Genomic DNA, 18,784 nt, shown 5'->3' on the forward strand with positions numbered 1-18,784 from the left:
TAGTTTCCGAAAGTTTTAAAGTCTTTAGAAAATTTTACTCGAGCCCACTATCACTTCTGTGATAGTCACTTGTTTAATATAGATGTGAAGTTTTTTTACTTAAAATCTTTTAGAGGGGAATGTGGGGCAAAGTGCAAATTAAGATGACTGAGCTTTTTTAAAATGAACAAATTGGAAATCTATTTTAAAAATTACAATACATAAAGGAAGAACTTTCTATTTAAAAATAAAACTACTATTGAAGCAGTATTTTTTAATTTTGGCAGTAAGTTTGCGCCTTCAAAGAAAAAAGTGGACATTTTTCAGCTTTTTTTCCCACGGAGCAGAGTGAAAAATAAAATATTTTTCTAATGAAATATTTTCTATTCAGTTATAGAAATATTTTTGATCAAATGAATCAGTAAATAAAAGGTTTAATGAATAAATGAAAAGATGCTGAAACAATAAACTGGTAATTAAATTATTAAATTAACTAATAGATGAAGAAAAGTAAATGAACAAGTAAAATGTATACGAATAATAAAATAAGTATGAATGAACAAACAAGTGAATTACTAAGTGGAGGAATGTAAATTAATGAATTAATTAATGAATACGTAAATGATTTAGCATATGATTGAGCGAGTAAACAAAATAAACTATTTCACTTTGCCCCACCTACTTTGCCACGCATGTACTTGACTGATTGTACAAAATATTTAAAATGCAAATAAGCTTAATATTAACTAAATAAATATTTCACGGAGTATTAGAAGGTCTTAATTAGTATTTAAAATGTTAATAACAAGAACTTTATCATTTTATAATAAAATATCATTTTTTACTTGCAAAAAAATATAACAATGTGAGTACTATCAATTTTTGAAAATTGCCTGTATTATCATATGCTTTAACCTTTAGAGGTATTTTTTCCTGACTGTAATGGATTACATGTGCTACTATATAGTTAAAATATTACCAGATAGGTGGCGCTAAATGCAGAGTAAATATTTCACCATTTTACTTTGCCCCGCTATTTTACATTGCCCCTCCTTCCCCTACTTATATAGGAACAATTTTTGTTCAATTATTCAAAAGATAGAGACAACAAAATGCTGGTCTAGAACTAAACAAGCATTTTCCGTATTTTACATCGATTTTCTAACAGCAGCTATGTCTTTCTCTCTATTACCAAGAGGAATGTCACACTTAAAAGGGTGAGAAGGTTTATGGCCTCGTGACATATAGTCGTAAGAGGGTGGGAAAATGTCATTGAAATGTGTATTAAAACATATTTTGGTAAATGATAAGATATTAAAAATTGACAGATAAAAAATTTCCTTTTTCCGTAGTTTGCGTTTGTTTCAAAAAGATAAAACACCATTTTCGTGGGTTTTGTATTTTAACTAATTTTAGTTTGTGTTGAAAAATAATGATGCTGAGTCCTAGTTAAAAGTTTAGAGTTCAAAGGAGGTCTTCTTGGGGATACTTACACTTACAAAAAAAAAAAAAAAAAAAAAAAAACGCGGGTCGTTTTCGCAAAAGTATAACGATGTTTTAAAAGAGAAAATAAAAAAAATAGTGGCAAGGTGATGCAGTTAAAGCAAAAGTAAAGTTCGGTTCATCTTTGATATCTTGACACTTCTATTTTAATAAAATTGATATATGAGGCAGTGAGAAGCAAAGGGATGCAAGTGGACTATTTTAAGTTTCGAGTTAAACGCGTTTAAAGATCAGCTCCTAAGAAGGCTTTCATTGAAATTTTTTTCCAAATAATGCTATACAGCAGCACCTACCAGGGCTACTAGTACCATCTCTTGCCCAAGACAAAGGAGAGGTTCACCTACCATTTGTTTTGGTTATCTCCAAATTTTTAGTTTTGCTACTTGCATCTCTTTGCTTCTCACTACCTCTTATGAACTCGTGCGCAAAAGTGCAGGGACGGCAATTCTCCTTATTATGAATGTAAACAACAATACTTTTGTTTCTCACCCCCTCCCTCTCTGCAGAGGTTGGAAGAATTTTTGTTTTTATTCAAAAGAGGAAGGATCTATGACGTATATGTTTCTGTAATATAGCATGTATTGTGACACATGGGAGGTGGGGGGTTAAAAATAATGAGAAGAAATTTGACACAATATGTGAATAGCTAATAGGCGGCATTATACTTTGGTCCAAACATACTTATTTACCAGTTAAACAAAATATAACCTCCTGATAATTTTAATATTTATGTGTTAGAATGAATTATTGAAATCATGTGATGATATAGTATGAAAAAAAAGGGCGGAGGAGTATTTAAGCATTGATATAATTTTTCGTTTTTCAAAGGCACACTGATTCATTGAAATAATTTCTCCACTATCACTCTTCCAGATTAATAATTCATTTTAGTGGCAGCAGGCCGGCTGCATGAGCTGCAGTAAGCGGCGAGGTCGAAGCAACCACTTAAAGCGACTAATCAAGCCGCCCTGGCGGCTAGTTTTACCATAAAGTTCTACACCCATTAAATTTACAATAAAATGTGTTAAAATTATTAAAAAAAGCGATGGGGGAACTGAGATATGTCTAAATGAAATCAAGATATTTTCTTACATTATATATTCCTCGTTGTTTATCATAAGCTTGACGCAAATAAACAGTAAACATAAGCATTTTGTCTGAAAATGAAAAAAATATAACGGACTAAAAGGATTATTCGGAAGAAACTCGTACGCATAAAAAATATCATGTGTGAACACTTTTCAGTGCATAATTTTTCTTATGGTCTATTAAAGCATTTGGCATATAAAATAGTTTGCGAACTTACTGCACTTTAACTTTCAGGGGAAAATGGTTTCCAAAAAGTGGATCATTTTTCAAGTAAATGAGATGGAAAGTGCGGCTTTAGAAAAATTCAAACTTTCAGTGATGGATGTGATTCATCTTGCCTTACTTTTAACTGCAGCTCTCAGTGAATGTTTTTGCTTTTGAGGAGTAAAATGTAGAGTTAGAGGATTTTTTTTTTTGAAAACGTAAGATTGTAATTTGCATTTCGCTGAGTTCTATATTGTCTAAAAAATAATGTACAAAGTTATACGGCTACAAACGGCCACGAATTGGTCTCGCAGAAAAGTGGTAGCTTTCAGAAATTGCAGTAGTATAATAGTTAGACTGCAAAAATTTTAGACTGCACAGTATTGTCAAAGAGTAAAATTTTTCCTTCATTCTGTGCCGTCTCTGTATATAATATCTTTTTCAGTTAATTTTGTGATAGTAATTTTCAATTTTAGTGTAATAACAAAACAGTCTGCGACGAAAAAAAAAATATTAAAAAAATATTGACGGAAAAAAATCAAAGTTTATTCAAAAATGCATCGAGTTGAGAAGAACAAGGCATTAAACATTAAGCAATGATAAATTATTATTTAAAGAAGCGAGAGAGCGATAGAGAAGAGGAAACAAAGAATAAAGTACAATACCACCGAATCAAAAAATAGCGTCCGGATGAGTGTGAAATTTAATTAAAATTCTTCCCTTTATGTAACCTCAGAGCCGATGGCTTTCATTTAATGAAAATGTATTAAGTAAAAGGGAATTGTAAGTTGACAATGGCAGAGGGTGTGGTGCAAACGGTACGATTTACAGAGTTAACTTTACTGAACTAATCCATTTATTTATCTCAATTGCTTGCACACAAGTCTGAGCGGTTTAACTCTGCTGGTAGGAAGGAAATTGAATTTTAGAAACCTCAAAAACAATAAAAGTGCGTTCATCCCATTTTGAAAACGTTTATAAATTTTAAAGCGAAATGGTCGCATAGTTTGCAAAATTAGAGGAATTCAAAAACTTTTATTCTCTACTATGATCAAAATATGTATTAATTTTGATTTACATTGTTGATTTTTCCCATTAAATGTTCTTAATTGTTATTTTCAGTATTACGTACTACATACCTAAATTATATTGCATTTGGATTGTTCATTCCTGTTTTTCTGCCCACTTTCCTAGTAAAAGTCAGAAAAGGAAGAAAAAAGCATGAAAGAAGGCTTAATGCATCTTAAAAATATCGCGAAAAACAAAAAAAAAAGTCAAAAATAAATAAAATAATGAAATAAATATCGAAAAATCAAAAATTGGAATGTAGGGTATTGAGATGGGGGAAAATGTCTGTCGGCCTGTCTGTCTGTCCCCCCTAATAACTTTTGAATGAATAGTCCAATTCAAACAAACTTTTTTTTGTTTGAAAGATCTCGACGAAGACACTTTTGGATTTGAACTATTTTTTGTTCAATTTTGAACAGTTCAAAAAAACTTAACATTAGCGCCTACGGGGAAATTCAAGGCAATTCCGAACTGTGAGGCGAATTTGCTTCAAACAAACTTTGTAGGAAAAAGCTTTTGATGAAAAACCTGTAAATAAAATATATTTTTGATTTGAACAATTTTCCGTTCAATTTTGCACAGTTCAAATCCCTTAACATTAGCGTCTACGGGGAAACTGAAAGTCAATAGAGATTCCGTACTTGAAGACGGATTTACTTCAAACAAATTTTGTTGGAAATAGCTCTTGACGCCAAACTCCAGACTCCGACTCCGAGAATTTAGGGGCACCTGACTCCGACTCCTGTGCCCGACAATTAATCGGACTCCGACTCTTCGACTTTGACTCTGATTTGTAGCTTTGGCAAAAATTTAGACACGGAGGACAAATGACTAACTCCGATTCTTGGATATTGGACTCCGACAATTTTATCCCAAAATGAGATTGACTCCGACTCCACAACTATGGTTTTAACTGTGAAATATTTATTGTTGATATGACTTGTTTTTATTTTCACGCTAAAGTTTTAATTTAGGTATTCAGTTTTCGGCGAATAAACTCGAAGTCATTTATGTTTCTACATAAAGATATGCGCAGACGATTTTTTTTTTTTGGCAAAGAAAATTATTTTTTTAAGTTGACATTTTATTGTTGAGCAATCACGATTGATTATTGTTCTCATTTGACCGTCTTTGATGTCCCATGCCTTTTTGAACCACCACCGTCACCTGCTGGCGCGGCTCCGTCCTCCGGTAGCCGCTCCTGGTCGGTGGCGTCCATGTCCTAGACACACGCACGCCCATACACATACGCACTCACACACATACACACACGCCAACATGCATACAGACAGGTCTACGCACACACAAAAGCCTACACATACACAACTACTACACACGTCTCCGTTCAACAGGAGGGTAGACTTGGAGGGACAGGAGCCGTGTCTAGAAACAAGTGAGTAAGAGTAGTAACCAATGAGTAGGGTCCTGTCGCAACTCGTGATTGCGAAAAATATAATTTAAATTCAAAATTTAAGAATTCAAATTGATTTTTTTTTATATTTATTTTGATAAGTGTATTAATTCATTTAAAAAAATATTTTTGGCAACAGGGGAAAAAGAAACGATTTTTTTTTGTTGATATGATGTATATTTATTTTAATAAGCTTATTAATTTGAATTATTATTTTTTCGTTTTGAAAGCTGTTAAAGAATTTTTTTTAATAGAAAAAAGTGTATTAGCTGCTTTGTTTAAAAGGTGCTCCTATTTTATTTGTTCGTTTTTTTTTTTTTTTTTGAGCAATCACGATTGCTTATTGCTTTCATTTGACTGTTTTTGGCGTCCTATCATTTTATTTTACCACCGCCACCCTCCGCACCATCACCGTCGACGGCTCCTCACGATGCTGCTCCTATGGCGAAAGCCGTCTCCAGGTTGCATCCATATCCCACACACACGCGCATATATACACAACTACACACGCACACATACATACACACACAAACACATACACACATGCATACATACAAACACACAAAAACATACACACACACAAACGCATACATGTCCTACACACACGCGCATACATACACATCTACACACGCACACATACACACACATACATACACACACATACATACACACACATACATACACACACAAACACATACACACACGCATACATACAAACACACAAAAACATACACACAACTACCCACACGTTCATGCCTGCACACAGACACAAACACTTATGCCTACACACACATACACATATCCCGTCCCCACGCACACACATTCATACACACAACTACCCACATACTTATGCCAGCACACAGACACAAACACACATGCCTACACACACATACACTTACCCCTACACACAAACATACATACCCCACACACAAACACACACGCAACATACACACACTCGTGATTGCGTAAAACCTAATTTGAATTCAAGATGTCAAAATTCAAATTTTTTTTTTTTTTTTAAAGATGAGTGAGGAATATTTTATTCCTAGAAATCAGCTTAAGATATTAAAAAAATATATTTGAAACAATTTGCGATTTTAGCTATTTTTGAGAATATTGATCAGTTACTAGAAAGTAGTATGGGTATACGGGAAAGTAGGCTCGTTTCGTTCTGGACGGAACTTCTTGTTTGCAGTTCTTTTAACCGTAATTTTTTTCGTTCCTGTTCAACTGAATATATATATATATATATATATACAGTGGCTCCCAAAAGTGTTCGTACACTTTGAAATTTTTTTTAGTAAAACCAAAATAACTCGAAACTGAATTCGAATATGAAGTCCAATATTTTTTCACATGATTCCTATGTCATTCTAAATGCAACCCATTGGTTTTTTCAAAATATTGACGGATCTTCTTTTTGAAATGGGTCAGAAAACGAAGAGACAGAGAAATAACGCGCCACAAAAGTCATCGTACACTCAAATATTTTCGAATAAATTCATGATTAAAATTATCATATGCCGTTTTATTAATATCTTTGCATTGTGTTGACCCTTATAAGTCATTTGGCTTTAATTTTTTGTTTATTTATTCCTTAATATTGTGCTTATTACTGTAAAATGGCTGGTATTCGTAAAAAATCACAAACACCATTCAAAATTCGAATTTTTTTCCCACAGTAGAGGTAAATTGGTTGAAATGTCTCTAAATTAGTTAATTTATTTGTTTGTATAGTAAAGCGCTTGATAAAATGTTTTAAAGAAAGGAATCGGACCGAAAACAAGGTAAGAAAAGGTCAACCAGCAAAGTTGACAAAACGTGATCGGAGATTTAAAGTTAAAAAATTTATGAAAAATACACATTTGAGTGCTGTAAAAGTTTCGAAAGAGTTAAATGAAACATTTTACATTCAATTTTCAACTAAAATTGTATATATTGTAATATGTATTACAAAAACGTGCTATTGATACAACTTCTTAAAAAAAAATAAAATATTCTTTTTTTCGATTTTCGAACAAAGCTAATAACGTACTTTGCTTTCTTTAAATAATAGTTTGGCTAAAAAAAACTCTGCCAGATTTCAGCCACATGCCAGACTTATCAGTCATTACCAATAATCTCCAATATTGCAGGAGATTACTGCTAAAATTCCCGGAAGTTTCCGATCAAAGTATTTAAATTGCACCTGAGAGATAAAATGCTATTTTTTCCCACAGGAAGAAGCAAATGAGGTTAGATAACAGACTTATATTTTTGCATAAATTCCTTTCGGGAAGTGTTGAACCTTCCCACTTGTCAAATAACTGAAGCCATGAAGGTTTTGTTCGTAGTAGCTTGTCTAGTCTGCGCCACTGTGGCCGCTCCAAGGAAGCAGGTGGACCTGAGCGATGATAAGGTCCTGAAGGTTGCCAAATTTGCAACTCAAGAGCTTGTAAAATATTATAGGAACGATTATTTATTCAAACTCTATAAGTTGGTGTATGCTCAGCACGATGAGGTAATATAATTTTTCATTATTACTTCCTTTTACAAAAAAGGAAGTATTGTATTCGCGAAAAAAATTTCACTCAAAAATCGGCCTTAATTCCCATTTTGCTCACCCCCACATGAATGTTGAGTTTTTTTTTTCGACTCGACCACACGTACATATGTACCTAAGAATGTATAGACGACCGAAATATCAATTTTGAGTTTCCCGAGTTAATTACAACGAGTTTCCTCGTGACGTCTGTATCTACCTATGTATGTGCGTATGTGTGTATGTGTGTATGTCTGTCGCATAACTCAAGAACAGTATGTCCTAGAAAGTTGAATTTTGGTACGTAGACGCCTAGTGGGGTCTAGTTGTGCACCTCCCCTTTTGGTTTCATTCGGGTGTTTCTAAAGGGGTCTTTTGCCCCTTTTTGGGCGGAAATCATTGTTAATTTCGATGTAAACTCAAGTGGTGTTATAATTTGGCGGACACTTGTCGATATATCGCCAGTCTTTTGGTTGCCAAGTTTTGTCGCCAACTTGGCGACAAATTTGGCGTTTTGAACGTTTTTTGAACGTTTTTCTTTTGACTGCAGATTATTCACAAAGACTGCAATTCAAAACTTTAAATTCAGCTTTTGGAGGAAAACTTCGCCACCAAGCTTTACGCATACAATCCCCCAAAAAACTTTAGTGAGGGGATCTAAGAAATTTCGATGGGAAGTTCTGTGTCCTGTCCCAAAATTTAGCCTCTGAGTACTTTGCTAATCTTGTTTTTATTCTTCATCTGACATTAATCTCAAATTTGATTGAAATGCTTCTGTTTTGCTTGTCATGGTTAGCATGTGGAGATATCTATTGGAATAATGCATTCAAAATCACTAACGCCAAAAAGTGTGTTTAAATTTTAAATTTCTGATTTTGATGCAGAAAAGGAAGAACCCGTATGAAACAGGGGAAAAACGTCGTAGAACCAGTCTAATATCAGGGACACCGAGAGGTAAGGTGGACCCCTTGTTAGTTTGGTCGTTGACCCCCCCCCCCCTAACTCTGATAAATATCGTAAAATTTACACTGATCCAACTCCGAGTCGGGCTCCGAGCCGGGCTCTCTCAAGGACCGGGTCTCTAGTTTCCGACTAGGTTGACATGCCCTCTAGTTGACCCTGCCTAAGATAAATTTGAAGTAGCCAAGGGTGGCTTCTCATGTTGGTTCTCTTTTTTTAATAATATTTATTTAATTGTTATTTTCTTTCTCACATACTTACAGATCATGTTTCAACCATAACTCATTTATTTATTCAGTTGTTTAAATTTATTGGGGCTGAAGTTTAGCACTGAAAACAGGACAAGGGGTCATTGTTTTAAGCTATTTAAATCCCAGGCTGACATGGATATTAGGAAAAATTATTATTATAGCAGGGTAGTGGAACCTTGGAACAGCTTACCGGAAGAGGTGGTAATGAGCAAGGGAGCAGATAGTGTTAAGAGGGCCATTGATCTTCACTGGGGATTGTAAATTGACTAGGACCAGTCTAGCTGGGCCCAGAGCCTGCTGCTGGTCGTCACTTTTGTATTTGAATTTGTATTTCTATGCATGCCATCGTAGTCGTATGGGATTAAAAATAATAACTTTTACGCATTTAAACTTCTCTACTTTTCTAGATTTTTTTTTTTTTTTGAAAATTTGTGCTTTATTCTCTATTCGATATTATTTTCGATTATTCCTTATTGAAAATAAATAAGGTTATGGAAACTTTAGCTGGCAAATTCCTTTTGGGTGAAGGAAAAAATACCTTGAGACAGAAGTAAATACTCAGAATGATTTAGGATTAGAAATAAGTATAGAAGATTAATCACAGCAATCCCACCCTATTATGGTATGAAAAATGTCTTCAAATCTAAACTTATTAAGATAAAAACAAAAACTTTACTTTATAAAATCATCATTACGCCAATTCTGACTTATGGTTCAGAGTCATGAGCAATGATCCAAAGGCACAGGTCTCTTTTGTCAGTTTTCGAAAGAAAAATTCTACGTGGTATGTCTGGGGGCGTGGAAATAATCGGAGTGTGGAGAAAAAGGTATAAATTTGTACTGTACGGATCCTATCGAGATATGTATGCAATAAAATACATTAAGATGCAAAAAATGCAGGACATGTTATCGCATGTGTCCTGAGTCGATCCCACTTTAGATCATAAATGCAAGACCAGTTGGCAAATGTCCGAGAGAAAAACCAAAAACTAGCTGATTGGATTGCTTGGAAGAAGACTTTAAAACTATCAAGCCCTCAAATCGCAGAAGTCAGGTGAAAAATAGATCCAACTGGAAGAAACTTATTTAAAAACCCGGACCCGGACCCTTCACTGTCGAGACAGTGATGATAATGAATGAAGAAATTCAACTGATATGTGTAGTTCGACTCATATATCGTCACCTCAGAGCAACAGTAGGATATCTTAGTGTTATTCTTGGCATTAGATGTCTTACTGTTGATCTGAGGCAACAATATTATTTATTGCTTGAGGAACTGCAGCGAAAAAATAAATTTCTATGCTAAGCTTGATTATTTTTTTAATATTAATTTTAATTACTTATTTAATTTTTTTTGTTTCAGGAAAGGAACAGGTACGATCTGGAAATAATAATTGGCGATACGACTTGTGAAACATCTGAGACTGATCCGGCTGATATTGATGACTGCGAATTTCAATCGGCACCAGTAAGTAAAGCAAAAGAGTAACAATTATTCCAATCAAGCATTTTACCAAGCAATATTATATTTAAATCTACAAGTTTGTCTTAACCTGTATTTTTTAAGACCAGACGTTGCGCATTGCATTCTGTTTGAGTATCACTCGATGAAAAGAAAGATGTTCCAGTAAAATTGTCCACAGAATCTTCAAAAATCTTAACCAAACTTTGAGAAAGCTTGACAGCATAGAAGAAAAACAGTACACTGAAGTACATGAAATTAAAATACCGAAAGTTTTAAAAATTATTACCATATTACTCCGCATTATTCGGCATGCTGGAAAAAAGCGAGGTTGACCAGCATGCCGGGAAATTCGAATTTTTCGGCATGCCGGATAATTCGAGGCTTATTTTGCAAAAAAACAAAAGTAAATTTCACCATTCAGTTCCAATCAAAAGGCAAACCATTGTAAAGTTAAAAGGAATATAATTGGTTAAATCTTACGCTAGTTATACATCAGCAGATGCAATCTATACATATAATAAAATAAGATGTTTGTGTGTGTGTGTGTGTGGCGCGCATCCCGGGAAAACGGTAACGCCTAGAAAGATGAAATTTGGTATACAGGTGCAGTTTTTGCTGAAGATGTACACCTCGGGCTTCGATTTTTGATATTTTGATTAGAAAAAAAGTTATTTAATGTTTTATGTGATTTTTAGCACTTTTTAGGACTTTTTACCTCACAGAACCCAAACCAATCGCACCACACAAATATTTTTTGTACTTTAGGGTAGGAAATTTAATTTTAAATATGATTAATGAAAAAAATTTGAAGACAGAGCAATTTTTGTATTTTTTACGAATTTTTGAAAAAACCTTTAATTTGCAGTTTTTCCTGGGTTTTATTTTTTTTCTAATATCATCCTGCGAGAAGTATCAAAGCCTCATTTCTAAAATTTAAGTTGGTAATAGTAAAAACATTTCGCCCTCTTCAAAAGAAAAAACTTCTTAAAAATACGTAATAGTTTTTTTTTTTTTTGCAATTTTTTTAATGCTGAACACATCATGTCTCCTCACGCATCGGTCGAAAAAAAGCCTTCTTCATTCTCTTATGCTTGTGACGCCACTACTTGGATTTCGATTCGATATATACGATGGAATCTTAATCGCACGCAATGTTAATCTTTTTTTTTTTTTTTACTATATAGCTTACTTCTACATTTTATGACGTGATGACCACGTGTTTTTCCAGCAGCGCTTGCTTTTTTTTTTCTTTCCTTTTTTGCTTTATTTAGGGATTGCATTTGTTTCTTTTTCCATCTCCCCCCCCCCAAGCTGGACCTTTTGCTGTATCTATATTACGTTACATTTCATAGTTGTGCGCATTTAATTCAATAAAAACAGCGAGATTTTTTTCATCTTTGTCAAACGCTACTTTTTGCACACTACGGGGATTTTTTTTTTGGGTTCTACTTAAATAAAAAAAAAATCGGTTTTCTGAGTGATGTTTGTTTTTATTAGGAAACTAGCCGCCTGCGGCGACCAGCTGGTTCACCTTAATCTTACGCCATTCGCCTTTCTGTGCAAGCAGCCACCTACAGCGGCTGTTTGGCTAACTTGTCATTTACCTTTTTACTTCAAGTTTGCCACCTTCGGTGGCTGTTTAAATAAATTAAGCAGCAGTATTAATCTCTATCTTTTTTTTTTTTGTGCCATTCACATTTTTATGCCAAGATTGCCGCCTTCGGCGGCTATCTACCTTTACGATCTATCTCTAAATTTTCTTATCCATCTCTACTTATTTTAACCTCCCGGCCATTTCCTAATAAAAACAAACATCACTCAGAAAACCGATTTTTTTTTTATTTAAGTAGAACCCAAAAAAAAATCCCCGTAGTGTGCAAAAAGTAGCGTTTGACAAAGATGAAAAAATCTCGCTGTTTTTATTGAATTAAATGCGCACAACTATGAAATGTAACGTAATATAGATACAGCAAAAGGTCCAGCTTGGGGGGGGGGGGGGAGATGGAAAAAGAAACAAATGCAATCCCCAAATAAAGCAAAAAAGGAAAGAAAAAAAAAAGCAAGCGCTGCTGGAAAAACACGTGGTCATCACGTCATAAAATGTAGAAGTAAGCTATATAGTAAAAAAAAAAAAAAAAAGATTAACATTGCGTGCGATTAAGATTCCATCGTATATATCGAATCGAAATCCAAGTAGTGGCGTTACAAGCATAAGAGAATGAAGAAGGCTTTTTTTCGACCGATGCGTGAGGAGACATGATGTGTTCAGCATTAAAAAAATTGCAAAAAAAAAAAAAAAAAAAAAACTATTACGTATTTTTAAGAACTTTTTTCTTTTGAAGAGGGCGAAATGTTTTTACTATTACCAACTTAAATTTTAGAAATGAGGCTTTGATACTTCTCGCAGGATGATATTAGAAAAAAATAAAACCCTGTAAAAACTGCAAATTAAAGGTTTTTTCAAAAATTCGTAAAAAATACGAAAATTGCTCTGTCTTCAAAATTTTTTCATTAATCATATTTAAAATTAAATTTCCTACCCTACAGTACAAAAAATATTTGTGTGGTGCGATTGGTTTGGGTTCTGTGAGGTAAAAAGTCCTAAAAAGTGCTAAAAATCACATAAAACATTAAATAACTTTTTTTCTAATCAAAATATCAAAAATCGAAGCCGGAGGTGTACATCTTCAGCAAAAACTGCACCTGTATACCAAATTTCATCTTTCTAGGCGTTACCGTTTTCCCGGGATGCGCGCCACACACACACACACAAACATCTTATTTTATTATATGTATAGATGGCCGGGAGGTTAAAATAAGTAGAGATGGATAAGAAAATTTAGAGATAGATCGTAAAGGTAAATAGCCGCCGAAGGCGGCAATCTTGGCGTAAAAATGTGAATGGCACAAAAAAAAAAAAAAAAAAAAAGATAGAGATTAATACTGCTGCTTAATTTATTTAAACAGCCACCGAAGGTGGCAAACTTGAAGTAAAAAGGTAAATGACAAGTTAGCCAAACAGCCGCTGTAGGTGACTGCTTGCACAGAAAGGCGAATGGCGTAAGATTAAGGTGAACCAGCTGGTCGCCGCAGGCGGCTAGTCTTCTATACATATAATAAAATAAGATGTTTGTGTGTGTGTGTGTGGCGCGCATCCCGGGAAAACGGTAACGCCTAGAAAGATGAAATTTGGTATACAGGTGCAGTTTTTGCTGAAGATGTACACCTCGGGCTTCGATTTTTGATATTTTGATTAGAAAAAAAGTTATTTAATGTTTTATGTGATTTTTAGCACTTTTTAGGACTTTTTACCTCACAGAACCCAAACCAATCGCACCACACAAATATTTTTTGTACTGTAGGGTAGGAAATTTAATTTTAAATATGATTAATGAAAAAAATTTGAAGACAGAGCAATTTTTGTATTTTTTACGAATTTTTGAAAAAACCTTTAATTTGCAGTTTTTCCTGTGTTTTATTTTTTTCTAATATCATCCTGCGAGAAGTATCAAAGCCTCATTTCTAAAATTTAAGTTGGTAATAGTAAAAACATTTCGCCCTCTTCAAAAGAAAAAACTTCTTAAAAATACGTAATAGTTTTTTTTTTTGCAATTTTTTTAATGCTGAACACATCATGTCTCCTCACGCATCGGTCGAAAAAAAGCCTTCTTCATTCTCTTATGCTTGTGACGCCACTACTTGGATTTCGATTCGATATATACGATGGAATCTTAATCGCACGCAATGTTAATCTTTTTTTTTTTTTTTTTTTACTATATAGCTTACTTCTACATTTTATGACGTGATGACCACGTGTTTTTCCAGCAGCGCTTGCTTTTTTTTTTCTTTCCTTTTTTGCTTTATTTAGGGATTGCATTTGTTTCTTTTTCCATCTCCCCCCCCAAGCTGGACCTTTTGCTGTATCTATATTACGTTACATTTCATAGCTGGCGCATTTAATTCAATAAAAACAGCGAGATTTTTTCATCTTTGTCAAACGCTACTTTTTGCACACTACGGGGATTTTTTTTTTGGGTTCTACTTAAATAAAAAAAAAAATAGGTTTTCTGAGTGATGTTTGTTTTTATTAGGAAATGGCCGGGAGGTTAAAATAAGTAGAGATGGATAAGAAAATTTAGAGATAGATCGTAAAGGTAGATAGCCGCCGAAGGCGGCAATCTTGGCGTAAAAATATGAATGGCACAAAAAAAAAAAAAAGATAGAGATTAATACTGCTGCTTAATTTATTTAAACAGCCACCGAAGGTGGCAAACTTGAAGTAAAAAGGTAAATGACAAGTTAGCCAAACAGCCGCTGTAGGTGGCTGCTTGCACAGAAAGGCGAATGGCGTAAGATTAAGGTGAACCAGCTGGTCGCCGCAGGCGGCTAGTGAGAAATAAAATTACGAATATAAATACGAGCTCACCTCAGTCATATCATTTTGAAGCCAATATTTGCAATGAAAAGAGCGTGACTAGAAAAGAATAAGCGATAACTGCAAATTTAGTAGCACGTTTGTGTTTTCTAGCAGCCAAGAATGTCTCGTCGACGAACATTTTAGATTTCAATGTGATTATTGTTCCAATATTCACTAAACATGAAAGCTACTGCAAATCTCATAAAAGAGGATGATATTGAACTGCTTACTGCTTACAATAAATATTAGAATGTTGTCAAAAGTCTGAAAACGGAAACTTTTCCGTTTCATGTAAACTTTTCCCGCTAAGCAAAAAGTTTTCGGTATGAATGTCGTCTGCACACTGTAAGTTATCATTCTTAGTTGTGTTTTATATTTCCGATAGCTTATTTATTAATATTTAATAATTAATAGTAGTTCCATTTCAAATAATTTTCATATTTCTTTAATTTTGCTTTAGTGATACAGTGTTTTTTATAAACATTATAAAAGTCAATTATTAAATATTTGTAAGGTTTTTGAGATCATTGGTTGGTGTAAGTGCATAGTAGGATTGAAAAAACATCTTTCTTTCATTTCATCAGTAGCTTAAGAAAGGGGGTGGTGTCCAGGTCCAGACCCCTAGCTTCAAGATCAAAATTAGTTCCTACAAAATGAACTAATTCGTTTAATATTAGAGTTTTTTTTCTTCTTTAAAAGATGTTTTTCCTCATGTAATCAATTTTATTTACAATATGTATGTCTATGTAAAATTGAAGTCAAATTATGATTGCTTCTATTTATTTTCAAGTAGCGAAGTTCCACTTCTTGAATTAAATATTGTGCCTCTGTGACGTATTTATACCTCTATGATTCTAAAACATGCGAATGAAAATGGTATTTTTTAAAGAAATGCTTATTACATTGTATATTATAAGGAATATTTTACGAAAATCCATAAAACAACTTCCATAAGCCACTTGAATAATCCATAAAAAAAAAAAAAACAATTTCAGAAATTAAAAAATTATTAACAGCTTTTAAAAAGCAGGATGATCAAAAAATTTTTTTTTTGTTTCTGCAATTTGTGACTAAAATTTCGACTTTAAAGGGTCACAGAACATTTTCTCTGGAATTTCTCTAGAATTTCGATTTTGTTTTTAAATTTTCAAAAGTACCCGGATACTTTTAGCTACTGTATTGTGTAATAATGGAGAATCGATGTTGATGTACCAAAATAAAGGCTCATGTAGCTCCAGACGAACATTTTTCCGGATGTTACATTTGATTAACTCACGCTGCAGCAAGGAGAAAAAAAAACTGAAAATAAATAGATTCTACCACGACAAAAGTGTAATACTTTCAATAAGAACTTATTTTTAAGATTTTTTTTTCAAAATAAATATTTTTTTATTTTCTACAATGAAAATTGAAATTCATATAGGAAGTTCAAAAAAAAAAAAGTATTTGTTTTTAAATGTTTTACACTAAAATCTCTTATATTCGAGTAATTGAACGTCCCTTGAACGGAGTTCCTCTGATAATTTTATATAGAAGTTGTGAGTTTTAGAATACTCACAATATACAGTTGACTCCCGATAACTTGAAGTTTTATAACTTGAATATTTTTTTATCTCGAAGTTTTTATAAGGTTTTAAAATAATTCAGTGTTTTCAACACAAAGCTGTCTTGAATTGTCGAATGTACTCCTTTTAAGTATAGTTTATTCTTAAACTATGTACTAGTCACAATATGCTACTTTTTTGCTAGTTTGTATAATTACGTGTTCAAAGGCCAATTAAGTGACTAAAGAATTCTATGTACCTATTTGAAATGTTGATTTTTTTACAGGCTACATATAAAGTATGCCAAGTGATACTTCTCCCCGACGGTATCATCAATGAATACAAGTTATTTTCAGCGAGATGTTTTCTGTGGATTAAGCCCACCGACAAGCCCACTGTGGTCTGATCCTGTATTGGTGTTAAGGCACTTTACCTAGCAACTGATACACAGCATTTTTGTTGACAGCCGGAAAAAAAATAATAAAGAAACCTAGAAATTCGCAAAATAATTGTTTGTTCATTGTTTTTCAGAATAAAACACATATTTACTGTTTGTCATTCTCTTTTTCGTTCCGAATGTAACTCATTGCGTCATATTTTTCTCTGTCGTGAATTTACCCTAAAGTTTTGGACATGTAGATGCTGGGAGGGTAATTCTCATATGTGATATTCTTCTATGACTAGAATTAGCTAACAATAGAAAAACCAATAATATTTCTTAGAAAAGCTTCTAGAGAAACTCGTGCAGTGCTTAATGTTGTTTTATACGGCAAACAGCTATAACTCTCCTAGTTACGAAATAACCGCTAAGGACAATGTTAATCAAATTGACGTATTTTATTTTGGGATACAACAAAACATCATCTTTTGTTGCTGTTTGAACACATTTCTGTACCTCAGAGCTGAACTAACGATCACATAATTGCCACTATACAGGATAGCGGAAAAATGTTCGCTTGATGATTACAACTCGCTCTCTTTTAACGCTGGTAAATTATTACAAAGAATTTTAATAGGATTTCGTTCATGTGGTTCAATGCGGAATAGAATTATACATACAATGGACTAATAAATGGAAAATCGCAATTTTTGAATTTGCGTTGGTCTGACTCTGAGGCTCAGATTTGAGCACGAATTTAAAAAAAAAAAAAAAAAAAAAATTGAATTATGGCATTTTGAATTCAAATCATGTTTTTTGCAATCACGAGTGTTTATGTGTATGTAGGCGTGTGTGTTTGTGTCGAGGCATGAGTGTGTGTGTATTGGTATGTGCATGTATGCGTGTGTGTTTGTGTCTGTATGCAGGCATGAGTGTGTGTATGTAAGTGTGTGTATGTATGTGTGGGTGTTTGTGTCTGCGTGCAGGCATGAGTGTGTGTGTGCGTGTGTATTTGTGTCTGTTTGCAGGCATGAGTGTGTATGTGTGTGTGCAGGTGTGTGTATGTATGCATGTGTATGTTGGATATGGACGTAATCTGGAGACGGTTTTCACTAGAGGAGCAGCATCGTGAGGCCGGTCGACGGTGGTGCTGCAGAGGGTGCTGGCGGGAAAATAAAATCATAGGAACATCAAAACAGTGAAATGAGAACAATAAGCAATCGTGATTGCTCAAAAAATGCACTCACTCGCACACACACAGCATCAAACTAGGGGTGAAGTAGTTACTTGTCCAAATAGTCTACCTATGGCTAGATTAGTCGTGCTGTGTCAAAGAACATACCCTTGCTCCAGATCTGACATCTTATGATTTATTCTTATGGGACTTGGAAGTGTTCGTACCTTCATTTCTCCAACACTTCCTCCACTACTGCGAATGCTGAGAAAAAGGAGGCAATACCTTGAAGCAGCGAAAAACTGAAGGGTCGTAGGAAGGCAAAGCACCGACAGGGGCAAGAATTGCCTTTGCCTCCCCCAACCAATAAAATAAAATATACCCCTCTCCTCCTTTCAATTGAGATAGTAAATGTTTTAGTTTGAAAATATACTAAATTTTCAACAATAATGTATTTTTAACAATTAAATATCCAAGTACTTCTGAAACATCTGATAGTTGTAATCAGTGCTGAATTTACCTATAAGCTGACACTAGACGTTAAATCCCGGTTATGTGCGCGGACTAAGCGTTTTGGGCTATATGTTTTTTAGATTTCGTGCTGATTAAAACACGTTCAATATTTTCAATTGCAAATTTACATACATTTTGTATGTCGTGTAGAACAGACAAATTTGGCCCGGAAAAGGGCCTTTGTTCGATAGAATAATCATACTCCGAGTCCATTAATAATTAAGACGCAAAACTCGATCTTTACCGAGGCCTATAAATGAAATCAGAGAAAACTTTGTGATTTCTAATTTTTATCTGTTGCCATCT

General features: G+C 33.9%; 2 protein-coding genes across 2 annotated transcripts in view; one reads left to right on the forward strand and one right to left on the reverse strand.

Annotated features, from left to right (window-relative positions):
* The window catches only part of LOC129221641 (adenosine receptor A2b-like), a 273,995-nt gene that overhangs the window by 29,544 nt on the left and 225,667 nt on the right, over window positions 1–18,784 (reverse strand). The gene's annotated exons all lie outside the window — the stretch shown is intronic.
* LOC129221644 (uncharacterized) lies at window positions 7,531–16,965 on the forward strand. Its single transcript, XM_054856171.1, has 3 exons — window positions 7,531–7,754; window positions 10,350–10,454; window positions 16,699–16,965. The coding sequence occupies exons 1-3, from the start codon at window positions 7,569–7,571 to the stop codon at window positions 16,816–16,818; spliced, it is 411 nt and encodes a 136-aa protein (XP_054712146.1). The 5' UTR covers window positions 7,531–7,568; the 3' UTR covers window positions 16,819–16,965.

This window comes from Uloborus diversus, chromosome 4, assembly GCF_026930045.1.
Source record: "Uloborus diversus isolate 005 chromosome 4, Udiv.v.3.1, whole genome shotgun sequence".
In the NCBI taxonomy this organism is placed as follows: Eukaryota; Metazoa; Arthropoda; class Arachnida; order Araneae; family Uloboridae; genus Uloborus; species Uloborus diversus.

What these genes read in the sequence shown, in the direction of transcription:
- LOC129221644 (XM_054856171.1), top strand. Translation starts at nt 7,569, where the DNA reads ATGAAGGTTTTGTTCGTAGTAGCTTGTCTAGTCTGCGCCACTGTGGCC. An exon ending in TGTATGCTCAGCACGATGAG is followed by an intron (nt 7,755 to 10,349) that starts GTAATATAATTT and finishes TTTTTGTTTCAG; the next exon opens with GAAAGGAACAGGTACGATCT. An exon ending in GCGAATTTCAATCGGCACCA is followed by an intron (nt 10,455 to 16,698) that starts GTAAGTAAAGCA and finishes ATTTTTTTACAG; the next exon opens with GCTACATATAAAGTATGCCA.